The 25,438-nt window shown below is 49.9% G+C and overlaps 1 protein-coding gene across 5 annotated transcripts in view; it reads left to right on the forward strand.

The window, feature by feature from the left end:
- The window catches only part of RPS6KA2 (ribosomal protein S6 kinase A2), a 366,717-nt gene that overhangs the window by 304,977 nt on the left and 36,302 nt on the right, over positions 1 to 25,438 (forward strand). For all 5 annotated transcript variants that reach the window (XM_070517829.1, XM_070517702.1, XM_070517789.1 and 2 more), the window contains 4 exons: positions 471 to 541; positions 2,234 to 2,322; positions 12,853 to 12,917; positions 23,699 to 23,801. In XM_070517829.1, the coding sequence (XP_070373930.1) occupies positions 471 to 541; positions 2,234 to 2,322; positions 12,853 to 12,917; positions 23,699 to 23,801 (328 nt within the window). The remainder of the gene's footprint in view (positions 1 to 470; positions 542 to 2,233; positions 2,323 to 12,852; positions 12,918 to 23,698; positions 23,802 to 25,438) is intronic.

The following is a 25,438-nucleotide window of genomic DNA, read 5'->3' on the forward strand; positions in this document are numbered from 1 at the left end:
GGCCGTTCCACCCTGGTGAGCAGATGGCTCTCCACCCTGTCCTGATACATATGAGCATTTAGTACAGGTCAGCTCTCCTCCTCCTCGCTCAGCCCCTCCCAACAACCCACCAGAGAAGGACAGGGTCCTCAACCAGCACCCGTGAAGATGTGTGGCCCAAACTGCCGTCCCCTCCCATCCATCAGCATCCTGCGTATTTCTTCTCTCCGCAGCACCTAGCACCTTCTCGCCTTCCATGGAGATGAATTATTTACTGTGTTTATCGTGTGTCCATCTCCCCAGTGAACTTGGAGCTCCTTGAGGCATTTCAGTTCACGGATGTGCATCAGGCACGTCGGCCAACGCCTACACGGAATTGATCAGGATTTTGAATGGATAAATGACTTCTGTGGCATTTTGCTTCTGGGGCTCTCTACTGTTGAATCCGGTCAGTCTGAACACTCGCTCTCCCTGTCTGTGTTGCTCTGCAGTTTGAGATGCTCACGGGGTCTCTGCCGTTCCAGGGGAAGGACAGGAAGGAGACCATGGCCCTCATCCTCAAGTGAGTAGGAGACACCCACCCTTGGGGATCCACCCCAGTGCTTGTTAGCACCTTTGGATTTGAAGAGCTTCAGTCTTCAAAACTGGGATTGTTAAGTAGGCATTAGCAATAATGATAATAAGCATTCTTGACCTTTTAATTACAGTGGGTAAAGTAAATGGCCAACTGTGAATGGGTTCACCAAGTGACTCTGATGAACTCCTCTACCATAGATAAAGGTTTCCATCAGTAAAAATTAAGTTGTCCAATGGCAGGTTTTTAGATGCGATGATTGGTGACCTTCAGAAACAAATTAACAGATTCAGAAGTGCAGAGGCCTTAGGGGCTCCAGGGAGAAGCCAGGAGCAGCGGTTTCCATCCCTTCTCTTCCTGTGACCCCATTCATGCAGGTACCTGAGCTCTCCTGCCTGGCGTCGGCAGGAATCACATTGCCCATGTGACTGAATGCAAACATAATTTTCTGATTAATTCTCATGAAGAATCACTTACCCTGCAAATGGGTTTTGTTCTTAGAATCCTCGAAAGAAGTCTAAACCCAGTGCAGGTCTTGCTATAACGTCTTAAATGTGAGCAGACTCCATCTGAGCAAGAGGTCAGAAGGGAGAGATCTGGGAGGGAAGAAGCAGAGGGGAGGATGGACGGGAGTGGGGAAGTGGCCCCAGAAACAGGTAGACGGTGAACTCCAAGTCGAGGGAGAGAACTTACTGCAGCAGAAGGAGAAACCGTAAAGCTGCTTGTCCTCATGACCAGCTCTCTCAAACCCTGCAAATGGACAGGTGACTTTTATAAAATCAAGAGACACATAAGAAGTTATAAATTAAGTTTTTGTAAATTTCATCATTCTGTTAATGGAAGGAGAGATTAGTGGAGGAAGCCCCGTGGCGAGGATTTAATCGGTGTCTTTCTGTATCAAGTGACCTTACATTGTGGGCGACATCTGCAGTATGTCTTATTTTTGCACTGATTAACTCTGTTTCTTTTCATTTTAAGGGGGAACAAGATCTTTGCTTTTTCTCAAGCTGGAATAATTCCCTCCAGCTAGAATAGTCACTAAGTCCCAGGCGTGGACTCGTGACTGGTCACTTGGGAGTGACAGAGTGTTTCTGAGGGAGCAGCATCCAGTTGTGGTCCCATGGTTCCCAAAGGGTGGTCTGAGGACCCCTGGGGGCCTGAGCCCCTCCAGGGGCTTGCAAGGTCCTCCCTTCCCAGATTTTCTTCATAGTATTGCAGCTGACTGAATGCAAAGGCAGATAAGAGAATCCAGCAGTCTCCTATCAGAGAGGGGAGAGATTCCTAAGTGAGAACAATGCTACTCTCCTTGGGAAAGACTTTGTTGTTGATGTCTTGGAAAACATAGTTTCCATTAAAAATATTATGTGAGTGGGATTGTTATTGTTTATTTTTTAGTGGCTTTATTATTTTTAAATGAATTATTAAATAGCCATTGTAAAAATTTCTCAGTTTTAATTTCTCATATGGTCAACATCACAGATACGACCCACATAAACCAAAGCCCTTCGGTAACTTTTAAGGCATGAAATGGCCCTAAGAGCCAAAAGTTTGGGTGCTCCTGTTCTGGGTCACTTAGATTTGTCTGTTGATGCTGACTGAGCAGGATTGCAAAGGACCGAAGAAACTCTGGTCATTTTGGGGCTCGTCCTTCTCATCCTAAAAGCCACCTCTGTTTTTCAGAGCCAAGCTGGGCATGCCACAGTTCCTCAGCCTGGAGGCCCAGAGTTTGCTCAGAGCCCTCTTCAAACGGAACCCGTGCAACCGACTGGGTAAGACCCCCGTGAGCCCCACGCCATGTGGGGATGCGTGGCCCCCTCCCTTCTCCACCAGGCGCCAGTCTGGCTATGTGGTTTCCTAAATTCACCTACAGCGAAAGGTCCTGAAGCAGGGGTGGAAATACTCTCACATGTTGTGCGAGCTCCAGGGCTTTCCAGATCACAAAGTCACTGCCCGAGTACTGTAAGCTATTTTCTAAAAGCCCCTGTTTTTACACAAAACAGTGGCACTTTCTTCTACCACTTTTCCTTCCCTTGATTTTGGGGGGAAACTACAGACAGAACAGTTGAAAAGCTGCTTCTCATTTAATCCTTCTCTAGTTAAGAAATCTCAAGATATATGTTACAATTGAGATTTCCGTGAATGTTCGCTAAGTATTAATTCACTTTCAAAATAACTCTTTACAAAATGATTTCCCACGGTTGCCTTTCACTGGTTTTTCTCCTACAAGGTAATCAGATACTTAAAAATTCCACAGGTGAGGAGCTGGCCCGGTGGCACAGTGGTTAAGTTTGAATGTTCTGCTTCAGCGGCCCAGGGTTCGCCAGTTCGGATCCCGGGTGCAGACATGGCACTGCTTGTCAAGCCATGCTGTGGTAGGCATCCCACATATAAAGTAGAGATTTGCTATAAAGTAGAGGAAGATGGGCACAGATGTTAGCTCATGGCCAGTCTTCCTCAGCAAAAATAAAGATTGTCAGCAGATGTTAGCTCAGGGCTAATCTTCCTCAAAAAAAAATAAATAAATAAAAATTCCACAGCTGAGCCAGCCCTGACGGCCTAGTGGTTAAAGTTTGGCACTCACTGCTTCGGGAGCCCAGGTTTGTTTCCTGGTCACAGAACCACACCATCTATCTGTCAGTTGCCATGCTGTGGCGGTGGCTCATATAGAAGAACCAGAAGGACTAACAGCTAGGATATACAACTGTGCACTGGGGCTTTGGGGAGGAAAAAAAAAATTCCACAGGTAACACATCTACTGAAATCTTTGTCCACTTGCCCAGTTTTCTTTCCTCCCACAGTCCAGTAGAATAATCCATCATTGTCACTAGTACTTCTGTATGCGCTGAGCATAGATGAGGGTGGTAGGTAATGACGTGAATTCATCGGAGGCCGGGAGGAGGTGTCCCAACACGGCGCCACCTGTATGAGAAGCTGGAAATGCAATTAAAACACAAGGCGCCATTTTGCTGCCCATGATGGTAGCAAATAGTATAGACATCGGTAATGTCCAGGGTCGTACGGGTGTGGGCCCTCCTATGCACTGTTGTCCACAGAGCAGTTGGTGCAATATGTTGTCACTTTGGCAAAATCCGTCAACATTTTAATTGTGTATACCCTTTTACCGAGAAATTTTACTTCCAGAAGTCTATCCAGCAGAAATACCCATGCCATCATATGTTATATGTATAAAAAAAAAATGCATGTTGATGCTGTTTCTGTTTAGCAAATACCCAGAGACAAAGTTAATGTCAATTAATAATGAAACCTTTAAATGAACTGTGACACATTCTCACCAGGCGTACAGGGCAGCCATTGAACTGGGATGGGCTGTAGCCGGGTGCCTCTACTGTGGTACTGTTGACCTCTTGGCTGGATGACTCTTTCTCGTGGGGGACCATCTTGAACATTGTAGGATGTTTAACAGAATCCCTGGTCTCTACCCCCAGAGGCCAGTAGCACCTCCCTCTCCCAGCAGTAGCAACCAGAACTCTCCAGACTTGCCCGTGGGTTCAAAATCCCCAGATGAGACCGCTACTCTGTAGACACTGATCTGAGTGATGCCCAGGGTCTATCTGAGTTGCAGAGATGAGTTGCTGCCGAGTCTGAATGCATCCCGTGGTGGAACTTGTAGTCATTTCACACCAGAGTCTGTCCTGGGTAGGTCCCCACAAAGGTGGCCTGGAGAGACCCACGTGGGCCCCAGCCCCTAACACCAGCCTGGCACTCGCCCCATGGTAGGGTCTGTTCAAACGACTGTTGTTGAGTGAGTTCGATTAAAATCAGTCAGCATGGTAACCACACACATCTTATGGGGCTGCCCCAAATAGAGGTCCCCAGAGGCCGGGCCCCGAGGGCAGAGACTGCCGTGTGGCTAGAGGCGGCTTTCCTGGAGGGAAACTCGGGCCGGTCAGAGAGGAAGGCTGAGGCCCTCCCGGGAGAGCAGCCCTGGGGACCAGGCTGCTGACAACGTCCGGGACACCGGTGGGGTGGCAATGAGCCCGGAGGTCTGGGGATGGGGCGCACAGCTGGTCTCCACAGTGGGGCTTCTGCTGGGGCCGATGGACATAGTGTGTGTGGGTTGGGTTCATGATTTGCAGGAACCTTGAGATCTAAACAGAATTTCGTCCACATTGTGGTTACTGGGGCTCCTCAGCAAAGCCCCAGATGGCACCTGAGGCCTCCTCACGGTTCTGACCTAGGCAAAGCCAAGGCCCTTGATTCTACGAGACGCAGCTCCTAAAGATGCTTGCACCACACCCCGTATGTAGAAATTCCGCTGGCCTGTTCTTTGGACATTGTGCCTCCATAAATAAGCATCAGTTCAGGGGAGCAGCGAAAGACTCACCTGAGGGTGGGGGTCCTGGAGACGGTGGGAGACCTCAGCCTCAGGTGGAGGGACAGCGCGGAGCTGGCGGGACGTGGACAAGGAGTAAAGGACACGAGGACCTTTGGGTCTGACCCTTTGTCCTGAAATTGCAATGTTGTCAAATGCGGTGTAGCCCAGCCCAGGGGCCTCCCCAGGTGTGCAGACCCTCACCTCATCGCTGTGCTTTCTGAGCAGGTGAAGCGGCGTTTCTTAATCGTGAAAGCGCATTTTGAGACATAGAACCAAGTTAAGATAATAGACGTGGCCCTCAATTAAGTCTATTCGTTGCAGTTCCCTCTAATTTGTCTCTAAATGTCACACAAAGATCACCCTTGTTTGCCCATTTCTGATCTTTCCTGGGTCAGGAATTAATTGATTGCCTTTCTTCAATGTCTCCATCAGTGTCGGAGTGATGCTGAAATGACCCCTTCCCGGTCCAAAATGGACTCGCTGTGCAGCTCAGCAGATCTGAACCCGCTTCAGAACACAGCTGCCTCCGAGTCTGGAGTGCAGCACTGTGAACCGCCCAAAGAGACGGGACACCTTGGCCTATCATTTCCCCTCATTGCGGAGCCCTCTCGAGACCCTTCTCCAAGCCTGTCTTCACACTTTCCTCCAAAAAGAGAGGTTTCGCTTTTTGAAACCGGACGAGTCCATGAAGTTCATTTTTCTAATTTTGCTTTTTCTTTCTCCTCTAGTGACTGAAACCTATTTTTCCCCTGTGGGATCAGCCTGAGGGATACACATTGCTTCCTATTTGTTCACTGATGCCCAAAACATTATATGATCAGCGTCATGATCATGCAGGGCCACCCAAAATGAACCTGGGAGTTCTCTAACCTGCCTCTCGTTTTCAAAGATAAAAAAAATACGTAAATTATTTAGAAAGTGATTTCTTCCCTCCATGTCTTAGGAGAGCGTAAATATTATAGTTCCCACGCGTCCACTCTCCAGACTTCATCCTATTTACTGGGACAACCCCACCACCACCAGCGAGTGCAGTGACATTGGAAAGGAAAGAGCAGCATCTCTGGAAAAATCACTGATGACACTAGATCAGGAGATTCACCCTTTATCTAGTCAGAGCACATTTGGCGCTGGGACCACAAGAGCTGGCACAGAATGTCCTGCTAGAAACTGGTGACAACCCAAACAGCATAAGAAGGCACTGTATCAATGTGCATGTGCACACACACAAAACAAAGGCAGGTTATGTGTATATAATATAGAAAGTCTCCATTTATGACCTCCTCCAGGAAACGCAATCCCAGCCTTCCACTCTGGAGCAAATATCGTAAGATCCATCCGTTCAGGTTCAAAGGGGCTTTGACTTGTTCCTAGAACAATGTCAGACATCAGTATCCAGTTAAAAGCCATAAATTAGAGCTCAGCATTCATAGATTGTTTATTTCTAATCTTTGCCACAACAAAGGCCATGTTCAGCTTTTCTGAGTCTTAGTTAGAAATTGAAAAGGTGTTTCGGGAAAATTCCCTGTAACGCTGCTTATATTTCTAAGAGAAGCACTCTCATGGGACCTGTCAGACTTGAGAAATGAACTGTCTTCAGCTCACAACTTGATTCTTTTTCGCTCTAATTTGGGCTGGGGACATGATTTTTCTCCTTTCCTCTGCAGAGAACTCCCTGGAATTTCACTGTAATTGGATTTGATGAATTGTGCACAGTCTCAACTTGTCTCCATTGAATTTGATACAGAATTTTCGTTCAGTAGAAAAACTGGACAGGAAGCATCAAAATTTAGAAAGAGAAAGATAATTATATAAAATCACAGTCTTAAGGAATAGAAAATTGTCTTTATCAGACCCAAACATGTGGTGAGGGTTTCCATTTTTACCTAAAGACCTCCCTATGTCGTGAAGGAGCCATTCAGAGCCGTTATTTTTTTGCCTTCCATAAGTATTTTTGTGCTTTTTACGCAGTCAGTGCCTGTACACTTCTTTGTGGTATTTTATCCCCTTCCTATCTTTTTAAATTTTGGTAAAATACACGTATGTAAAGTTTACATCTTAACCACTTTTAAGTGTACAATTCAGTGGCATTAAGTACATTCACACTGTTACACAGCTGTCACCACCATCCATCTCCAGAGCTCTTTAATTTTCCCAGACTGAAACTCTGTCCCCATTAAACAATAACTCCCCATTCTCCTCTTTCCCAGGCCCTGACACCTACCATTCTACTTTCTGTCTCTATATTTTGACTACTCTTGGTGCCTCATATAAACAGAATCATACAGTATTTACCTTTTTTATGACTAGCTTATTTCACTTAGCGTAGTGTCCACAAGCTTCATCCATATTGTAGCAAATGTCAGAATTTCCTTCCTTTTTAAGGCTGAATAATAGTCCACTGAATGGATATACCACATTTTGCTTATTCATTCATCCAACAATGGACACGTGCTGTTTCCCCCTTTTGACTATTGTGGATAATGCTGCCATGAATGTGGGTGTACCGTTATCCCTTCAACCTTGAATTCTTCTGGGTATATACCCAGAAGTGGAATTGCTAGATCATATGGTAATTCTGGTTTTAAGTTTTTGAGGAACCTCCTTACGATTTTCCATAGTGGTTGTACCATCTTCCTATCTACAGGAAGAGTCCTGGACCATTTTTATCTCTGGAATGAGCATGGAGGCAAACGTTTGTACTGTCCAGTGTCGGTGAGGATGTGATGGAAGTGGATCTCTTCCGGTAGAGATGTGCCTTTGTCCCACTTTTCCATAAGTCAACTTGAAAATGTCTATCAGAATATTTAAAGCACATACTCTTCACCCAAGTAACTTCACTTCGGGGAATGTTTCCTCCAGATGTATTCACACAAGTGCAGACATATGTGGGATGCTAATGTAGGAGGGAAGAGAAGAAAGAAACCTACGTTCCCATCACAGATAGATGGTTTCTAGAAGTGTGGTTGGTCTACAGGGGCACTAAGCAGCTCAGAAAGGGAGGCAGTTCCACACCCACTAACATGGGAAGGTCTTGCAGCTGGAAGAGAAGAGTTCAGTGAAAACAGCCAATTCCAGAACGATCCTATTTTTAGACAAGAGGGGGGAGGTAAGTAAAGAAAATTTCTGGAAACATTTATTTGGACAAACAAATACGTAAAAAAGTGGAGATCATTGGTGTGCAAAGACCTGAAGTAGGGGAGCGTTGCTTTCTACCGGTTGGACCCTTCTCTCTCTCTGCTACTTGGCTGCTGGACAGACCAAAGGAGAGTTATCTGATGCACAATTACTGGTAAACCATGATTCTGTAAGGAAAACTATCATTTTGTGGGATACGTTTTAACAGATATTGTTAAACCCTCTCCCGAGAACATTACAAAAAGGTAGAATTGTTTGACCTGCCTCTGGAAAGTGCTACATTACTTGACAGGAAGCATTAAGACCTGAATTTGTCCTAGAAGGAGAACAAGTCCTCTCCGGTCTTACAGGAAAGAGGGGCCTCCTGGGTCTGCCCCCGTCAGGATTCTCTACACATTTGCCACCAGTAACATTGCTGATGGTGGAAACTTTTCTGTCAATACCAAGTTTTTGATATGAAAATCTGTCCAGTCTCTGCCTTGTCACGCTTGAGTGCCAGAATAAAGTCCAAACACGTATTAGGAATGGGGGAGCATATGTGAAAATTGCACACTTCCTAAGGTAGCAGGCATTGCCACTCACTCCATTATCGCATCCTCTTGGTAACTCCCGGGGGAACCTCCCCCAGGCCTTCAGGAAGCCGCCAGTCACTGCCTGTGGGGGCCAAGTGTGTGAGTGTTTGCAACGCCCTCGGGGCGGAAACTGGAATCAGGAAGGAGAAATTAAGACATAGGACGTGTTTATTCATTTAAACACACACCTGAGAACAATTCTGGCTCATCTTTTGCAGCGATTGAAGAGAGAAGAATTTTGTCTTGGGAGTCACTTATTTCTGTCAAAAATCGTTGTTTGATGGGGAGGATTTGTCATAGCGAGCCGAACGAATGAGACTCGGGGGGCTGTGTTGTTCTCCATTTATCCTGGAGGAAGGAAACAATTTTCTAAATGATCTATATATTTTTTGTCTTGGGATTTCACGCAAAAATCATAGTTCTCCAGTCCAAAATATTGTTTTATTATTTAGTTGAAATAACTGATGAGAGAGAAAGATGGACTCATCTCATTGGGAGGCTGGGGCCTCGAAGCACAGACGTGGTGCAAATTCTCACTATAGCGGAAGAAAGAAAGTGCAGATTAAAATGTGCCAATGGAGTGTCTGTAAAGAGCCAGCATGTGCTAGCAAAGAATTTGTAGTCACACGAACACCTGATTCCCTTTGCATCTCACTTTGTTTTAATTCTTGCAGACTGTATTTGGAAATGATGGGTACAAATGGGTACAATGTAGTGAATACAAAATGCAAAGTATATTCTTCAAAGAGATAGAGCTAATGAGTGACTCTGCAGGTGCGTGACTCCCGCGTCTGCTGTCCACAGTGCTTCTGACCACAGCGTATCAGCAGTCACCAAAAAAAGAGCTGGGGCCAGGTACAAATTGGAGGTGGTTTTTCATTTTATTTAAATACTTATGCTCAGAAGGATTTTTCAATCTAGAGTTCTGATCTTCATCAAAGGAGGCCAGCGCGCAGGACGGACATGGAGGGAGGGCGGCATCGGAAGGCAGACCTTTCTTTTGTTCTCGAAGTTTAACACAGCAGCTGTTTGGGCACCCATCAAGAACTGCTGGGCACTGGGGCTGGGATCAGATCTCCGGGCTCAGGTCAGGATTTATAGAACAAGGAGGACAGACACGTGAATCCAGGGGGTCGTCATGGTGAGGTCCTCGAAGAATGAAAGCTGTTTCTCTCTAGTCTCACCAAGCCCCCTAGACACGATGTGTGGGTTTTTCCACACCAACAAATTCTCCAGTTCTCAGCAGACACCAGCTTGGTGTCTTAGGATTCAGTTCAGTTCTGGCTATAACCACCAGAGTCAGCTCAGAACCCACAGGTTAGGGGCTCAGTCCCACAAGACACCCCCACTTCAGATGGCAGACTCAAGTCCCAGGTTGTCACCTGTGCTTCCAGCTGACCAGCTGCGAGCCAATCCGGGGTTCCCAAGACCCCCTCATCCGGTTCTGTAATTTGCTAGAACAGCTCACAGAACTCAGGAAGGCACTTTACTTACTATTGCCAATTTATTACAAAGGATATTTTAAAGGATGCAGATGAACAGCCAGATGACGAGGTGCACAGGGGGAGGTTCAGAAGAGTCCAGGTGCTTCTCTCCCCTTGGGGTTTTGGATGTCCCATCCTCCCAGCACATGATACATTCACCAACCCAGAAACTCTCGGAACACTGTTGTTTAGGGTTTTTATGGAGGTTCCAGTACATAACACGATTGATTAAATCATTGGCCCCTGGGGATTGCCTGCCTCCAGCCTCTCTCCCCTGCCTGGAGGTGGGAGGTGAGGCTCAAAGTTCCGACCGCCTCATCTCCTGGTTGGTTCCCCTGGTGACCAGCCCCCATTCTTAGGGGCTTTCCCATAGTTCCTTAATTCACATAAATTCAGGGGTGGTTAAGAAGGGCTTGTTATGAATTCCAAAAGATGCTCTTTTCACCTCTGGAGCTGTTTCTGGACCTGGTGACAAAACCTAAATACAGAAGTTGCTTCTCTCTCTCTCATCCCTTAGGAAATTCCAAGGTTTTAGGAGCTCTGGCCTGGAGCCAGAGACGAAGACCAAAATATGTATTTCTTAGTATACCATAATATCACAAGTCCTCAGAAGAAAGATCCAAATTGGATCTGAGGGTCACGGTGGAGTCCCAGCCCGGGGGACACGTTCACTAAGTTTGATGGATGCACCTCAAATCCCAGCTCGGCTCCCAACTCTGGTTCGACCTTGAGCAGATTCCCCAGCCTCCACCAGCCTGTTTCCTCGTCTTTAAAGTAGGAAGAATAACCCTAGGCACTTGGTGTGGTGGCATTAAGGGGGAGAGCCCGTGTGAAGTGTCCGCCCCACGGTGGCCTCCCCGTGTCCTCACGGAGGAGAAGCCCCGAGTCTGTGACCTTCCTCCCTGCCTTTACATGTTCATTTCCGCATCAAAGTGCGGTAACCACCCCCAATCACACCAGGAGTAATAACGGTGTGAGAATGCCAGCCGGTGTTCCCTCCAAGCATGTGGGCCTGGCCAGGCTTCCGGGCAGGCGTGGCAGCTGGCCCTGGGCCTTGGTCCACCTGGAGACATCCTGACCAAGGGCAGCTCTCCAGCCTCCTTTTCTGCCCGTGTCACCGTCAAGACCAGAGTCAAATGATGGCGACATGAAAGTATCCAGCCCATAACGGGCTTTATCTCCTGGGACCCCTGTGTCCTCTGGGGAGGGTCCCCCTCCCTGACCTCTCAGGCCAGGGCTGGCAGGGGATACCACAGTGACCACAGCAGTCACAAGGCCTCGTGCTGTCCTCCACATCTTCCCGCTCCCACGTTTCTTCGGCATCACCCAGCCGCTACCCGGCCGCCTGCCTTCCTGGGCAAGAACTGAGATGGGAGGGGGGCTCAGCCCCGTGGGGACAGAGGGACGTGAGATGGATGGGGCTTTGATCTGGAGTAGGGCTGCACCTGGAAGCTCAGGTGCAGAAAGGGGAAGGCCGTGCCTCTCACACCCGGTGGATGTTTGAGATGCAGAACCCCTTGGCCCAGACTTGGGACAGGAGCTGGCTGGAGTCCCCAGTCCATGGCTGCCACCTCCCTTCCCAAGTCTGGGGCTCCTGCTCCCTCCCCGACTCCCCAAGGGACAGAACTTGCTCCTCTCCCGCCTTCCCGTCCTGGAGAAGATGCAGAGCTCTTAAGGCCTTAGGGTTTTGTTGTTTTAATTAATAGACATTTTTAGAGCAGTTTTAAGTTTACAGAAAAATTGAACAGACGGTACAGCGAGTTGCTTTATACTCCCTCACAGCCTCCCCTATCCCCAATCCCCACCGCCCTCGGGCATGCGGCGCACAATCTCACAGTTTCCTTTAATATTAACTCTGCATTAGTGTAGGGCATTTGTTACAATCGATGAACAGGATTGCAACATTGTTACGAACTGCATGCCGTCCACAGCTCTCATTAGATTCTCTCTCTGTGATATACTAGGCAATGTACAGTCATGGGTTTTGGCAAGTGTTTAATGACATTACAGTTATCAGAACAGCGTCACTGCCCTAAAGGTCTGCTGTGCTGCGCTGCCACTCCCGACCCCCAGGGCCTTGGGATCTAATGTCAGGAACAAAGAAAGGAGAGAGGAAAGGTGGAAATAAGAGACAAAGCAGGAATATTGGGAACGGTCTGGGGCTGAAAGTGAGCGTCCGCCGAGCAGGCCCAGGTGCTCGCCGGTGTGGACACCGGCCAACTCCAGGCTTTCTGCGGGTTTCTGTCCTGCTGCATTTGCCTCTTGAGGTCCTGGCTTTCTTCCCTTCCCTGTAAACCCCAGCACAGCCTTACAAGGCGCCCTGCACTGCAGCCTCCCCTCTGGCCCTCGCCTGTACTTTCTCATCCTTCTGGAAGGCCCCACCTGATGCTAGCATTAGCGAGCATCTGAAGTGCAGCCGGGGTGTGAGGGGCCCCCAGCTTCCTCTCCCGGATTCCCAAGCATCCCCACACCTGCAGAAGGAAGCTTCCAGCACCTCCCACCTTAATCCTTCCCCGCTCCGACCCCACTCCTGCCCCAGGCCTCTCCCGTCACAGCCCTGCAGGGCTGAAAGGCGGCCACTCTGGGCTATGAGGCAGGGAGCAGGGGCCACTGGGCAGGACCAGGGGACAGTTGGGGTGCCTTCCCGCAGGAGGAATGCATCAGGATCCATCTAAACGTGCCCTCGCCCCTCCCCACTACATCAGAAACCGTCAGGGGTCGCATCCTGGTGGATGCGCGCTGATGCTTGTCTCTGCTTTGTTGTGACGACAGGTGCTGGCATCGATGGAGTGGAGGAGATCAAGCGCCATCCTTTCTTTGTTACCATAGACTGGAATGTAAGTTGCCCACCCTGGTCCCCGACTGCACAGGAATGCAGGGAGGTGGGGTGGAGGGCACGGCAGCTGCTTGTACCAACCAGAGGTAAGTGTGGACCTGTCACCTGGAGGACACGCTCTCTCAGGAGCCTTCTGAGCCGGCTGGCATTTCACAGCACAGACCAGAGACCACCGCTTCCCTGTGGCTCAAGGCCTGAAATTCCTTCAACTCTTTGCCCTTTAGAGACAGGTTTAGATGGCAAGGTTTAGATGGGTTTAAACAGAGACAGGTTTAGCTGGCCTTTAGCCACTCCCAACCCACTGAGGACAGCACAGAGATCACCTTCAATGCAGCAAGAGGCTGCAGGAGCCCTTTGGGGTCCCTAGACCAGGCTGCAAATGCCGTTTTAGTACGAGGGCCTCTGGGCACCCCAGATTCTGAATCAGATTCCCAATCTCCTTTTGGGTTCAGCCTCATACACTTAGCACTCTTGTAGAAGTCGATAGAAAAAAAGAACTATCCAGACTGTGAAAGTATTAGTGCCAATTGTTAAAGGTGAAAGGAAGATCTCATTCAAGGGGGCTGTCTCCGTGGTTGCAGGGACCACTGTGGTGGGGTCTTGCAGATGGTGAGAGAGGTGGGGCTCAACTCTGAACACAGCAGGGCCAAGTGGGGTGTATAGCCAGGGAGTGGGGTGGGGCTCGGCGGATGGACAGTCACTAAACGGAAGCATCCAGGCGAGGGGGGCTTTGGAGAAACCGACCTGCAGGACTCTTGAAGGCAGGCCAGGTGGGCAGACATCACCTGGGGCGAGGGGGCGGGCATGAGGAACCCATCAGATATCGAAGTCATCAGATAGCAAGGGTGGGGCTTCTGGCTAACCTGACTTAGGATTCTTGCTAAAATTGGACAATGCAGAGATGAACTGAGCAATCCGAAAGTCAGGCCTGGTGGAAAAAGAGCTCAGGGAGCCAAGTAGTTTGGTCAAAGTCACATACAAACACCAGCTCAGGGGCTGACCCTGTGGCTGAATGGTTAAGTTCACGTGCTCCGCTTTGGTGGCCCGGGATTCGCCTGTTTGGATCCTAGGTGCAGACCTCCTCACGGCTCATCAAGCCGTGCTGAGGCAGCATCCCACACAGAAGAACTAGACTGACTTGCAACTCGGATATACAGCTATGTACTGGGGCTTTGGAGAGAAAAAAAAAGAGGAAGATTGGCAACAGATGTTAGCTCAGGGCCAATCTTCCTCACCAAAAAAGCATACAAAAAAACCCCCAGCTTTGCATTGTTAGATGATAAACTGGAGCTCCCCTGAGGGGGTGACGACGCCTGTGTCTCCAGTTGTCCGAGCCACCGGACTTCATGCCACCTGGAGCTGGACACCAAGAAGTTCCCAACTCTCACTTCCCACAACCCCTCTGTTCCAGCTCTCTTGGGTAGGGTTAATGCCGTCAGCTCTCGATGCATCAGCAACTACAGGGCTGCAGAATGCAGTGTGTCTGGACAGCTGGGGCCGATCTTCAATCTTTGAATCTGAAAGAAGGAAGACCTTCTTTGATCTCAGTTCTTTTAGTCCTTTCCTTGCAGTTAACACAACAACAATTACATTAGGGGTTTTCTTTCCCTGAGCCAAAAATTAACCTCGGGGGATTTTAACGGAAAGTAAAAAAAAAAAAAAGAAAAACTTAAATATCCTTGATAGTACAAAGGATGTTATCTATATTTGGCTTCCCCTCCGTCTTCTTCATGTCCCGGTGGAGTCTGGTACCTCCCATGAATTTCAGGCAGGTGTGGCTGAGACAGGTGGGCGGCCCCACTCCGGCCCCCGTGGCGGCTGTGTGCAGCCAGCTGTTGACAGAGCTTCCCGACCTCACTCCCTCGCTGCTCACGGACTCCCCTCCTCTCTCATCCTGCGCCCCAGGAAAGCGTTCAAGCTGCGAGAATATGGGGATTTTTTAAAACTTAGTCTTATAGTTCTGATTCTAGAACTTCTGTGAGATTAGACTTCTTTTTGAAGGTAAGATTAGAGAGAAGCAAGTGGAGGTTCAGCGTATCCATGACCTCCCAGCCAGCTACAAAAAGGCTTGTTCAGAGATCAAATAGACGTCAGATTGCATCCAAAAAAGATGGAGAAGAGAGGATCTCAAGGAAGTGAAGCCACTGCCTCCCTTTGAAATCTCTTTTCACTTAGCTTTCCTGAAAATCTAGGCTCCCAAGGAGCTGTGGTCATCCTCAACTCACAGATGGGCACCTAAAGATCGAGTTTGGTCGATTGTGTATGAGTTGGAATCATTTTCTAGGGAAACGAGGCTGCATGTGGTAATTAGGTCTCAGCCAAGCCTGTTTGGTTGACAAGGGGCCTGTGTGTTACCCCACAGGATGCTAATGCAGGGTACAGAGCCCCAGAAGCTGACCCCAAAGGGGACAGCACCTCCTGTGAGGACGTGCACTGGTGACTTTGGTGATGGGATGGGGGCCCCGCCATGTTGCATCCCTTCCTCCTACCACAGGCAATCAGAGTAGAACCATGCAGCCATCCAGTTATTCCTCATTGATCCATTGATCCAGCCCTGCTCGTTGATCATGTATCAGGCATGGGGACAGAGCAGAGGACGAGGCCAGTGACGTCCTACACCCGGGGGCTTATGATCTGGTTGGCAGAGAGGCAATAGACTAAGGGGTATGCACTTTGTTACAAAGAGAAGGCCACACCAGGAGGAGGTGTGAGCCAGGAGGACGGAGAAGCGAAGAGCTGGGGAGAGCCGAGGCCCCCCCACCGCTGCCCCACCCCCCCCACCACGCTCCAGGCCTTGCAGCTGCTCCGTCCTCCAGGAACCGGAGTCCCCAGGACCCTAATAGCTCACTTTCCCTCCTTCAGGTCTCCTCTTAACCGCCCTCTTCCCCCTGAGACCTGTCCTGCAGGCCCCTCCAACACTGCCTCGCCTCTCCCTGTGCCCCTGACTCTGCTGGCCTTGCTCTGTCTGTTTCCCACGTCCTTTGTCCCCTTCCAGCATGCTACCGAATGTCATTTATGATGGTGATTATTATTTCCCGTCTCCTGCCTCTGGGATGTGAGCTCCAGGAATCTCTGTCAGTTTGACTCAGGGATGTGTCCCACGCCTCTGAAACAGGGCCCAGCTCAGAGGGGGCCCCTGATAAATATCGAGTGAGTGAATGAGTGAATGAATGAAGGAGTGAGTGAAGGAGTGAGAGAGTGACTAAGTGAATGAATGAATGACTGAGCGAGTGAGCAAATGTAAGGGCCAGGGCTCTCAGGGTGTGAGTGTCAGGTATGGTGGCGTTCTGACTCCCTTCCCTCTCTCCGTGGCCCCACCAGCCCTTCCAGCAAAGCCCATGCCTGGGGAAAAGAGAACGGGGTTGCTGGGGTGGGGTCAGACGGCTGCAGCTGGGAAGAAGGGAAGTCCCTTCCACGCTGCTCCAGGGGACCCTCAACACCAGGACTCACCTCTGGCTGTTGGCAGGTGCTGCCGACGGACACTTTTCTCAGCCGAGAAGGGGCGCCCCTGAAGAAGTGGGCGTGTTGCAGGGGGAACTAAGACAACTTGTGAAATGCATGGAATTTTAACAGCACAGTGGCCTTAACACTCTCCAAGCTTGGGTTGACATGCATTCCAGAAAGCCCAGGTGTATGTGAGCTCTGCGCAGAAGCCTGTTTTCTTTCTCCAGCCATGAGAGCAGGGCAGTGAGGGCCAGCAACCAGCCCAGCTCCTTCAGGGGTGCATGGCTTGTCCTGGCTCTCTGTAGCTGGGACAGAGTCTCTGCACAGGCAGACGTGGTCATTGGGTTTCTGCACCAAGAAGGTGGCATTTCTGCATTACTTCAAAGCAATCAGACTGAAATTAAGGTTGAGAAGTTTCTTGTGTCGCTTTTAGCATTTAATTTCATTTAATCTTGTTTTGCTTGGTTTTTGAGAGAGGCCTGTCAGATTCCTTAGGACCAAGCATCTTTACTGTCATTTCTGTATTTGCCAGAGGATTACAGGGAGGGGCTGGGGAAACGGCAGAATCACGTTCTATCCCGCGTTCTGAATGAAAGCAGCCAGTGGCTGGTAAAGGAGCGCCATGTGCCACGTTTGTGCAAATTCACTTATTTAATAAATAATACTCAGCGCTTGCCCGTGTCAAGATGAGCAAGGTGCTCCTGCTTTAATGATCGAAAGACACAGCTGTCCTCAAGCTGCTGGCCGTCTGAACACTGCACAATCATGTCACCATCCGGCCACAGAGGAGGGGTGCAGTGTGGGTGTCCGGTCAGAGAGAGAGGAGATGCTGCAAAGAATGGAATTGGCAAGGAGACGGACCCAGAGGAGAGGAGAGAGATTCCCAGCGAGGATGTACTGGGACCACAATCTTATTTAGCCACTGTGGTCTTTCCTGGGGACTAGATGAGTCCCCCGTCTCAGCCAGTCCTCTCCCTGCATCAGCCGTTGAGCCCATTCACGCTCCTCAAGTCTGTCAGCCACATAGGAGCTGCTGTGTTATCGTGGCCAAGCTGGGCCCCCAGTCACACATTCAGGCAAGCGACCGACCATTGCTTTAGAAAGCAGACACGACAATGGGAGACGTTTAAAAGTGTCTAATAGGTATTGATACTCAGTGGTGTATTTGTCCAGATGTGCCCATTCTGTTTTCAGCAGCTCAGATAACTGAAAATCACAGTAGAGTGGCATTTGCAAAAACTGTTAACCAGGAGGCAGTCCCTCTGCCTCGAAGATGCTCAGAATGACGATGAGAAGGCGTTTCTCCAACCACTCTGTCTCTGCTGTGTGCTCTCCCCCAGTGCCTGCCTCAGGATCCAATCTGGAAAGTAGAAGGATGTTTATTTCACTTTATGCTTCCTTCTACAACCAAAACTGCCAGCAGAAGTTTTTTGTGTTTTTTTTAAGTAAACACCTATCATCCAATATTTCTCTCTGGGGCCTTTGGGTGACCTCCAGGAACAGAAGCCCGCTAACAACAGGAGTGAGGGGTGCTGCCCCAGTCTGTCCTGCTCTGTCATCTAACTTACCTATTTAACGAGCCCAGCAAATGAACGTCTGCTCAGGAGGCATTCTTCCTGAAAGCTTGCTTGGTTTGACCAGCTGAATGAAAAATTGCAAGTTCATTATAGATGGAAAGCCTCAATGGAGGGTTCCGGGAGAGTCCAGTCCTCATAGCTGCATTTGCTTCTCCCCTGTGGCTGCAGCGGAGAACGTAGAATTAGCACGAACCCAAAATAAGCTTCATGAAAGTTAATCACCGCAGACCACAGGAGCCGGTCCCAGGATGCCCTCCAGTGGGAATATGCCCACCTAGACGCACAGGCACCGGTGAGGGACATCTGCTGATCAGCATCCTCATTTCCTGGCCAAAGCCAAGTCCTTCATTGTGACCATTTAGTACTCATTATTGTGACAACTCTTATTAATGCTAATAGCTTCTGCTTGCATTATCCTTTTTATGTTTCCAAACCCTTCCAAACATATCATCAATCACTATGCTGTGAGGTGGGAGGGACTCCTGGGAGAAACCGAGGCACGGGGCAGTGAAAAGAGTCCTCAAGGTCACTGAGAGACCTAGCAGCATGTGCCAGAGGCTCCTGACCTTGCCTGTTGTGTGTTCCGAAGGAGCAGCGTGAAGGCCCCAGATCTGCGGGGTGCTTCTTGCCCACAGGTGGAGTTTGCACAGGCTGCATGGAGAATGGATTTTAGGGGTCTGCCTCCCAGGAGCTGTCAGCTGCTGGTTGGTATCTCCCAGCACCCATGTCAGCAGCACGAAGCAGTTCCTTCCACTGCCCGTGAGAGAGACTTCTGTCATTTTATTCCCATGCTACATACACCAGGAGAGCTTCTTTTCAGGGAACCCAACAGGACTCTGGCCAATAATCCCTTGGGTTCAGCAGTTTTGTAAATCCAGACACTTTTCTTGGCATCACTTACACTGGCAGTAACCTATGTGTCAGAGCTCCGCTCTGTGGACCACCAACGCATCAGAGCCACCCATGGTGCACTGCAATCATTTAAATTCTTCCTGCTACTCCTTCCATCCTGTCGTCACTCAGCATCTTGCTCTGCCTGATTTCTGCATTGCTATTTTGGGAATAATCTATAACTGTGCCCTTTGGCCGATTGGAGAGGGTTCATTTTGAAATGCCTGGAGCCAAACCTGCCTGCAGAAAACGGATGTCAAGTGTGTGACCCTGAGCTAGGATCAGTTTCATGTTCCATCATCCAGTCACTGTTTTTGTTTGACCCCCTGTGTCCTTCCCTTAGTCATCTGAAGGGCTTTTATGTATAAATAGAACCCTAATGTTCCAGCTCAGAGCTTCCTAGCGGATACTTGTACACTGTGAAATCCATCCCAACGTTGCTACAACTGTGTGATCCCAATCTCCTGGGACAAATGAGATGATTTAAAGTGATGCCCGGTGAATATGATCACGAGACCCCATTCTCTTTCGTCAGCAAGGGATGAATGGTTCCAGGGACTCAGAGAGGGAAATGCAGGTCAGAATCATAATGCATCTCGTCAAGCTCAGAATCCTACCACACGGCTGCCGCCACCTCATTCTCGATTCAACCCTGTGTGCAGCAGGGCACATGACAAAATGAGAAGCAAGATGGTTTTTCCCCGAAAACCTCAAACCCACTCCTAGGTTTAGACACAGAGAAAGAAAAGCATGTATAATAAGAACACATGTTAGCACTTTCCAAAATGTTTATCCAGTAACAGGAAGGAATTGACTGGCTCTTAGCATTGCACCGAGCATAAGGAAGCCGTCCAAAGGGCAGGGGGACCAGCTCCAAATGCCCCAGGTGGCTGTGTGGTCCTTTGCTATCTGCTTGAAACCACAGCAACCTCTGGGGGACAAAGAGGGCAGTGTTCTGGGGCTGCCCCTGGACAGATTATGCCCATAGGCATGATGGAGACCAGTGTTACCAGGGCAGAGGGGCCCACGTGGAAGTTTACCATTGCACAGACGACACCCCCGCCCTCCAGCAAGCCCCTGGTGGGCTCACACACACTCTCCCTTCTAGTCGGTTAGGAAGTCCTTAGCTGAAGCACAGGCTTACCGAGGACGTTTGGCAAGCACTGGAAAAAGCAGACATGTGCTTGCACAAGCTAGCGTGTAAAGCTGGAGGTTTTACATGCTATACATGTGTTGGGTGATTGCCGGGTTCTGTGACTGGCTCGGTGGGTGTGCACTGAGTGGCTTCCAGCACAGGGCTGGGCATGCAGTGGGGAGAGGAAGGAACGGAACAGTGCACGGAGCCGAGCAGGGCAAGCATGAGCTGAGCCATATGGTGCAGGGTCCTGGGACGGGGGGCACCAGGGTCCCTGTCGTCTCTCGCTCCCTGAGTTATTGCTAAATACTTCAGTTAACAGGATGCACAGCTGTCCACCCAAAGGAAGTTCGCAGCAGCCCCATTGTTTTTTTGTTTTTGGGGGGTTTTTTTGAGGAAGATTGGCCCTGAGCTAACTACTGCCAATCCTCCTCTTTTTGCTGAGGAAGACTGGCCCTGAGCTAACATCCGTGCCCATCTTCCTCTGCTTTATACGTGGGACAGCTACCACAGCATGGCTTTTGCCAAGCGGTGCCGTGTCTGCACCCGGGATCCTAACTGGCGAACCCCAGGCCGCCGGGAAACAGAACATGCGAACTTCACCGCTGCGCCACCAGGCCAGCCCCAGTCCCATTGTTGGTTACAGATCTGATTCTGATTAATTCTTTTTCCTCATGGGTATACACTTGGAAAGAGGGAAGCTGCGTCAAGCAAGGGGTCAGCCTCCCAGCCTGGACCGCCAAGCTGCTCTCGGGCAACGGCGTGGAGAATGTGGCCCCTGGAGTCTGCTTGGTGGGAGGTGAAACCTTTGCTTTCTTGGGCAGCTTGAATTCTCAAGGCATCGATTTCCTCATGGGAGGGAGGGGTGGAGGCCATGGCAGAGAACGAGCAGGGCTGAGTGGGTTTTCACAGGGAGGAGAACAGGTCCCAGGAAAGTGCCAGTGACCTCAACATCCCAGCTGTGCTTCTTAACGAGTATAACTGGTGTTCAGTTAGACTGTTGATGGTCGGAGGGGAAACAAGGCAGTGGGTCATCCTGAGCATGCAGGACGGCGAGCAGCATCCTTGGCTGCTACCCACTGGACGCCAGTAGCATTCACACAGTTGAGACAACCCCAGGTGCTGCCAGATGTCCTCTGGTGGGCAGAAACGCCCCCAGTTGAGAAGCACCAGGTTAAGGGGATTATTTCGTCCCCCACTGTGAAGCTGGGGGCAGGCATGGGAGATGGCCCTGCGCTCCCTCCTGCTCCCATGGGTCCCTGTGGCGGTGGAGTTGGGGCGAGGAGAAGAACTGAAATGTGTGAGCTTCAGCTTTCCAGATGCAAAACAGCTCTCGCTTGGATTAAGCCAGCTCTGTGTGTGTGCTTTTGGTGAATGGAAACCTCTTGTGTAAATTCATTCCCCCTTCATAATGACGGTAGGATTCCTGGCCCTGTGTGTGCATGGCAGAGATGCCACTCGCTCTGCTCTCTGTCTCCTTCTCCTCCCTCCCTCCAACCTCCCTTCCCAAGCAGCAAGAGAACACGCGCACGCAGAGGGAGAGGAGGTGCATTTCACTTGAGCAGGACAGACATGTGTTCAAAAATCCAGCTCGAATATCGCAGGAGACTCGTGGGTGGGAGGGGAGGGGCTCTGAGCCCCACCGGGCAGCACCGGGCGGCCATCGGTCTCCGTGATGCCCAGCATTTTAATCAGGGCATGGAGCTCACCTCTGCCTTTTAGCTTTCCTCTGACAAGTGCATGCGTCAGGGAAGTTCATATCCCACCCCACCCCACCCCCAGTGAGCACGTCACCACTGAGAGCAGCATCTGTCTGTTTCTGGAAAGGGCTAACTCAATTCCTAATGCAATCTATTCACCCAGGGCAGGAAATCACCAAATAATTCAGGGCTGAATTAACTCGTTTCTTCTCCTCTGATGGCTCCCGAGTGCTCACCCTGAGACCCCACGGAGGCACACGCCACTGTGCTGCTCGTTAAATCAAGTGGGAGCCATGGCCTCCTGGGCGCCCTATCCCTGGACGTGGCTGTTGTGCTGACAGCCACACGTGCGGTTTCCAAAGCATCTATGGCTTCTGGAAGGGTGTGCTCCAGGCAGGGGTGGGGACGTCTGGGGCCCTCCTGCCTCTGGATTGGACCTTCCCTTCCGAGAGCTGTTGTAATATGAGACTCAGGTCCCCCTCCCATCTGCCCCTTAGTCACTCTTGACCTTGGACAACCTACCTAACCTGTCTTAGCCTCAGTTTCCTCCTCTGTAAGAGCAAGGTGACAAAATCTGCATTTGGGTGCTATTGAGAGATTTAGAGCAGCTCTCAGTGAGAGTGACTGCGTCCGTTTCCCAGACTTGCCCGTCCACTGGGGGCCCTGACTCCAGGGCAGAGCTCCAGACCTATTGAATCAGAGCACCAGGAAAGGGCCTGGAAATTGGTGTTTTCAGCCAACACCTGGCGGACCCTTCTGATCAGGCAGGATTGGGACAACTCATGCTAAATAGTTACAGCAAGACCCTCTGCCTGGTTCCAAGTCTTGCTGCTGGCGTGCCAGCCTGCCAGGTGGACAGCCTCTTGGCACGTTGGCCATCGCCCATGACTTATGTTTCCAAGGTGATTTAAATAAACCCAGATCCTCCATGTCCTGAAATCTACCTGGATGGAAACCCCTCTCAGCCTGCATCTGGGGTGGCGTCGCTGTAGGTCCTGCCCCCCACGATGCCCCACAGCCGCTCTGCTCTGGAGCCCACCTCCACAGACTGGCACCCCAAACCTCTCGGGGTACCCCAACTTCCTTCCTTCCAACCACACTCGCTCCTGCACCATCTGCCACACTGTCCACCTCATTGCCAAGCCTGATCCCAATGCCTTCGTGTTGCTCCTTGAATTGAATCATGGAATCAAGGAATGAGTTGTTGCCCTGCCGAAGAGGATGGAAAATAACCTCCATCAGGTTAGTAAGGCATTTTTCAAGAAGGCAGCTGTAAGACCCGAGAGATGAGGGGTGTGGATCCTCTGTGCTTTCTGGGAGAGGTAGCCCCAGGGAAATAAGTTTGGGACCCCCACATGTAGCCCGTTCTCCGACTAGTATTCCCATGGGTTCGTTAGCATTCACAGGAGTGTGTTAGTGTGTTGAAGTGCACAGATGTGTGTAAAGGAACATGACCCAACCCACCTGCGCAGAGGGGTCTGGACGCTGACAGCCAGAGTCAGTGTCCAAGGGAAGTGCCACGGTCCCCCAGAGCACACACAGATCCTGGGATGTGTGGGCAAGAAAGGACCTAGGTAGGCATTTCCACAGTGTCCCCACAGAGCTGAAGGGTCCAAGGTGCTGGCTCCCAGGTCACCGGGGAGGGAAGGAGGCACCCAGGAGCAGGGCTCCCCGCTGGGGTTGCCGGGGGTGAGGGGGAAATGTGGCTGTCCTCTCAGGTTTTAGCTGAAGATGAAAATTCTACTGCCCAAAAACTCAGTTGGAAACCATTGCCCTAAAATGAAGAATACTTGGCATGTCCCCGAACCCTTAGACCTTGAACTATGACTCTTATATATTTTCATAAATTAATTATATATCATCTATATCAATATAAGATGTATTTTACCTATGTACTCACAAGTATGTCAGGGTATTGAGCGGGGCTGCTGTCAGATGGAACCTGAGACAGTGCGTGTACAGATATTTCTGCTGCTCCTCGGCGTTCTCCGGTGTCTCAGTGGCTCCTCAGTGCCCTTTCTTGCTCTCCCTGCAGAAGCTGTACCGGAAGGAGGTCAAGCCACCCTTCAAACCTGCAGTGGGCCGGCCCGAGGACACCTTCCACTTTGACCCTGAGTTCACAGCACGGACGCCCACAGGTGTGTGCCTACAGGGAGCATTCTTTCTAAGGGGCCGTCCTACCCGGCCAGGGAGGGGCAGATACTAGGAACCAGAGAGTTATGTGCAAGAACACTTTCATGGAAAATCACAGTCAGTTCTGTTTGATTTTCTTGTTTCCTTTGCCCAATCATAAAGACGTAAGTCATGGAATCAATTCTTGGTTATCCCCCACGTGACAACCAGCTTGGAAATATCCAGGTGTTCTATAGACACTAGCCCCTCCCGCCTCTTGGTCTGCGTGGCCAACCCAGTGACCACCTCTTTCAGAGGGACAGACATGGGCTAGCATGGGAAAAGAAGCTGGAGACACTGGAAATCTCTCATTTAGAGAGTTTTTGTGGAAAGAGGGAGGCCGTCAGTTAGGTCTATAGATTTGGAAAGTATAGATCTTGTTCGTGCTAAAAGCAAAGACTTGTTTGAAAAGTTGTATCAAAACTGCTGGATCCCAGAAAAGCAGATGGACACGTAAATTTAGATTTCATGGTTTGTCTAAAATTACTCTTAGGGTCTGCCAAATTTAATCCCAACCGGTCGGCTCCTTTTAAAAGTTATCCTTTTGTGATATTAATGACTTAATATTAATAAATTATATTAATAACAGCTTTTTTAAAGATATGATCCTCGTCTTAGGCTGCTCAGGCCTCCATAACAAAATACCGCAGACGGGGCGGGTTGAACAGCAGACATATATTTTGGCTCCTCGTGAGGGCTCTCTGCCTGCCTTGCAGACGACCACCTTCTCTCTGTATCCTCACTTGACCTTATTCTGCACAAGGAGAGGGCAAGCTCTGGGGTCTCCTCCTCTTTTTATAAGGCACCAATCCTGTCAAATCAGAGCCCCCCTCTCATGACCTCATTTAATCATGATTATGACCCTAAAGGCCCCCTCTCCAAATACAGTCACATTGGGGGTTAGGATGTCAACATGTGAGTTTTGGGGGACACAGTTCAGTCATAACAGTAATGGTAGGGTGTCAAGCCCCTTCTGGAGATTTGGGTGAGGCAAGTTCAGCCAGTTGGGGGTTATTGGGCTGTGTGATGTGTATCCAGGGGGGGTCTTTTCTTACTACTTTTGAATACGAAATTTTCTATGATTTTTAATCATGAAACAAATAAAGCATCAAATACAAGATATCAGGTAGTTGAAGCTGGAACAGAGAATCTACCTTGCTCTCTGTGGGCGTAGGGGAAAGCCCATTTCCCAGACCACGAATGAGCTGTGTGCCGATGGAGAGCATAGCAAGCCTTTCGTGGGGCTTCTAATGTACCCGGAGCAGCTCCTGACCTAAGCAACATTGGCTCCAAGAAGAGGCAGGAAGCTGATTCTGGGCGCTATCAGTCAGGGAGCCATGAGACAGACTGTTCACTAATTTCTTTTGGGTCCTCCTGCAGTGCCCAGATAAAACCAAGACTGGCATCAGTGACAAAGCTTGAGTGATGCCGGCCATCAAAATTTTGGGTAGTTGCTGCTGCCATGTTTGATGAGGCTGCCCAGGAGGAGGAAACATCTAGTCTGTTCTCTCTAATAGAGGTGATGGGACTTCCATCCAGTTGTCATCTTCCTTAGAAAGTATTCGTGTGTCGGGGTTGGTCCTTATTGTTGACAGTTGACCCA

This window comes from Equus asinus, chromosome 1 (assembly GCF_041296235.1).
Source record: "Equus asinus isolate D_3611 breed Donkey chromosome 1, EquAss-T2T_v2, whole genome shotgun sequence".
Lineage (NCBI taxonomy): Eukaryota > Metazoa > Chordata > Mammalia > Perissodactyla > Equidae > Equus > Equus asinus.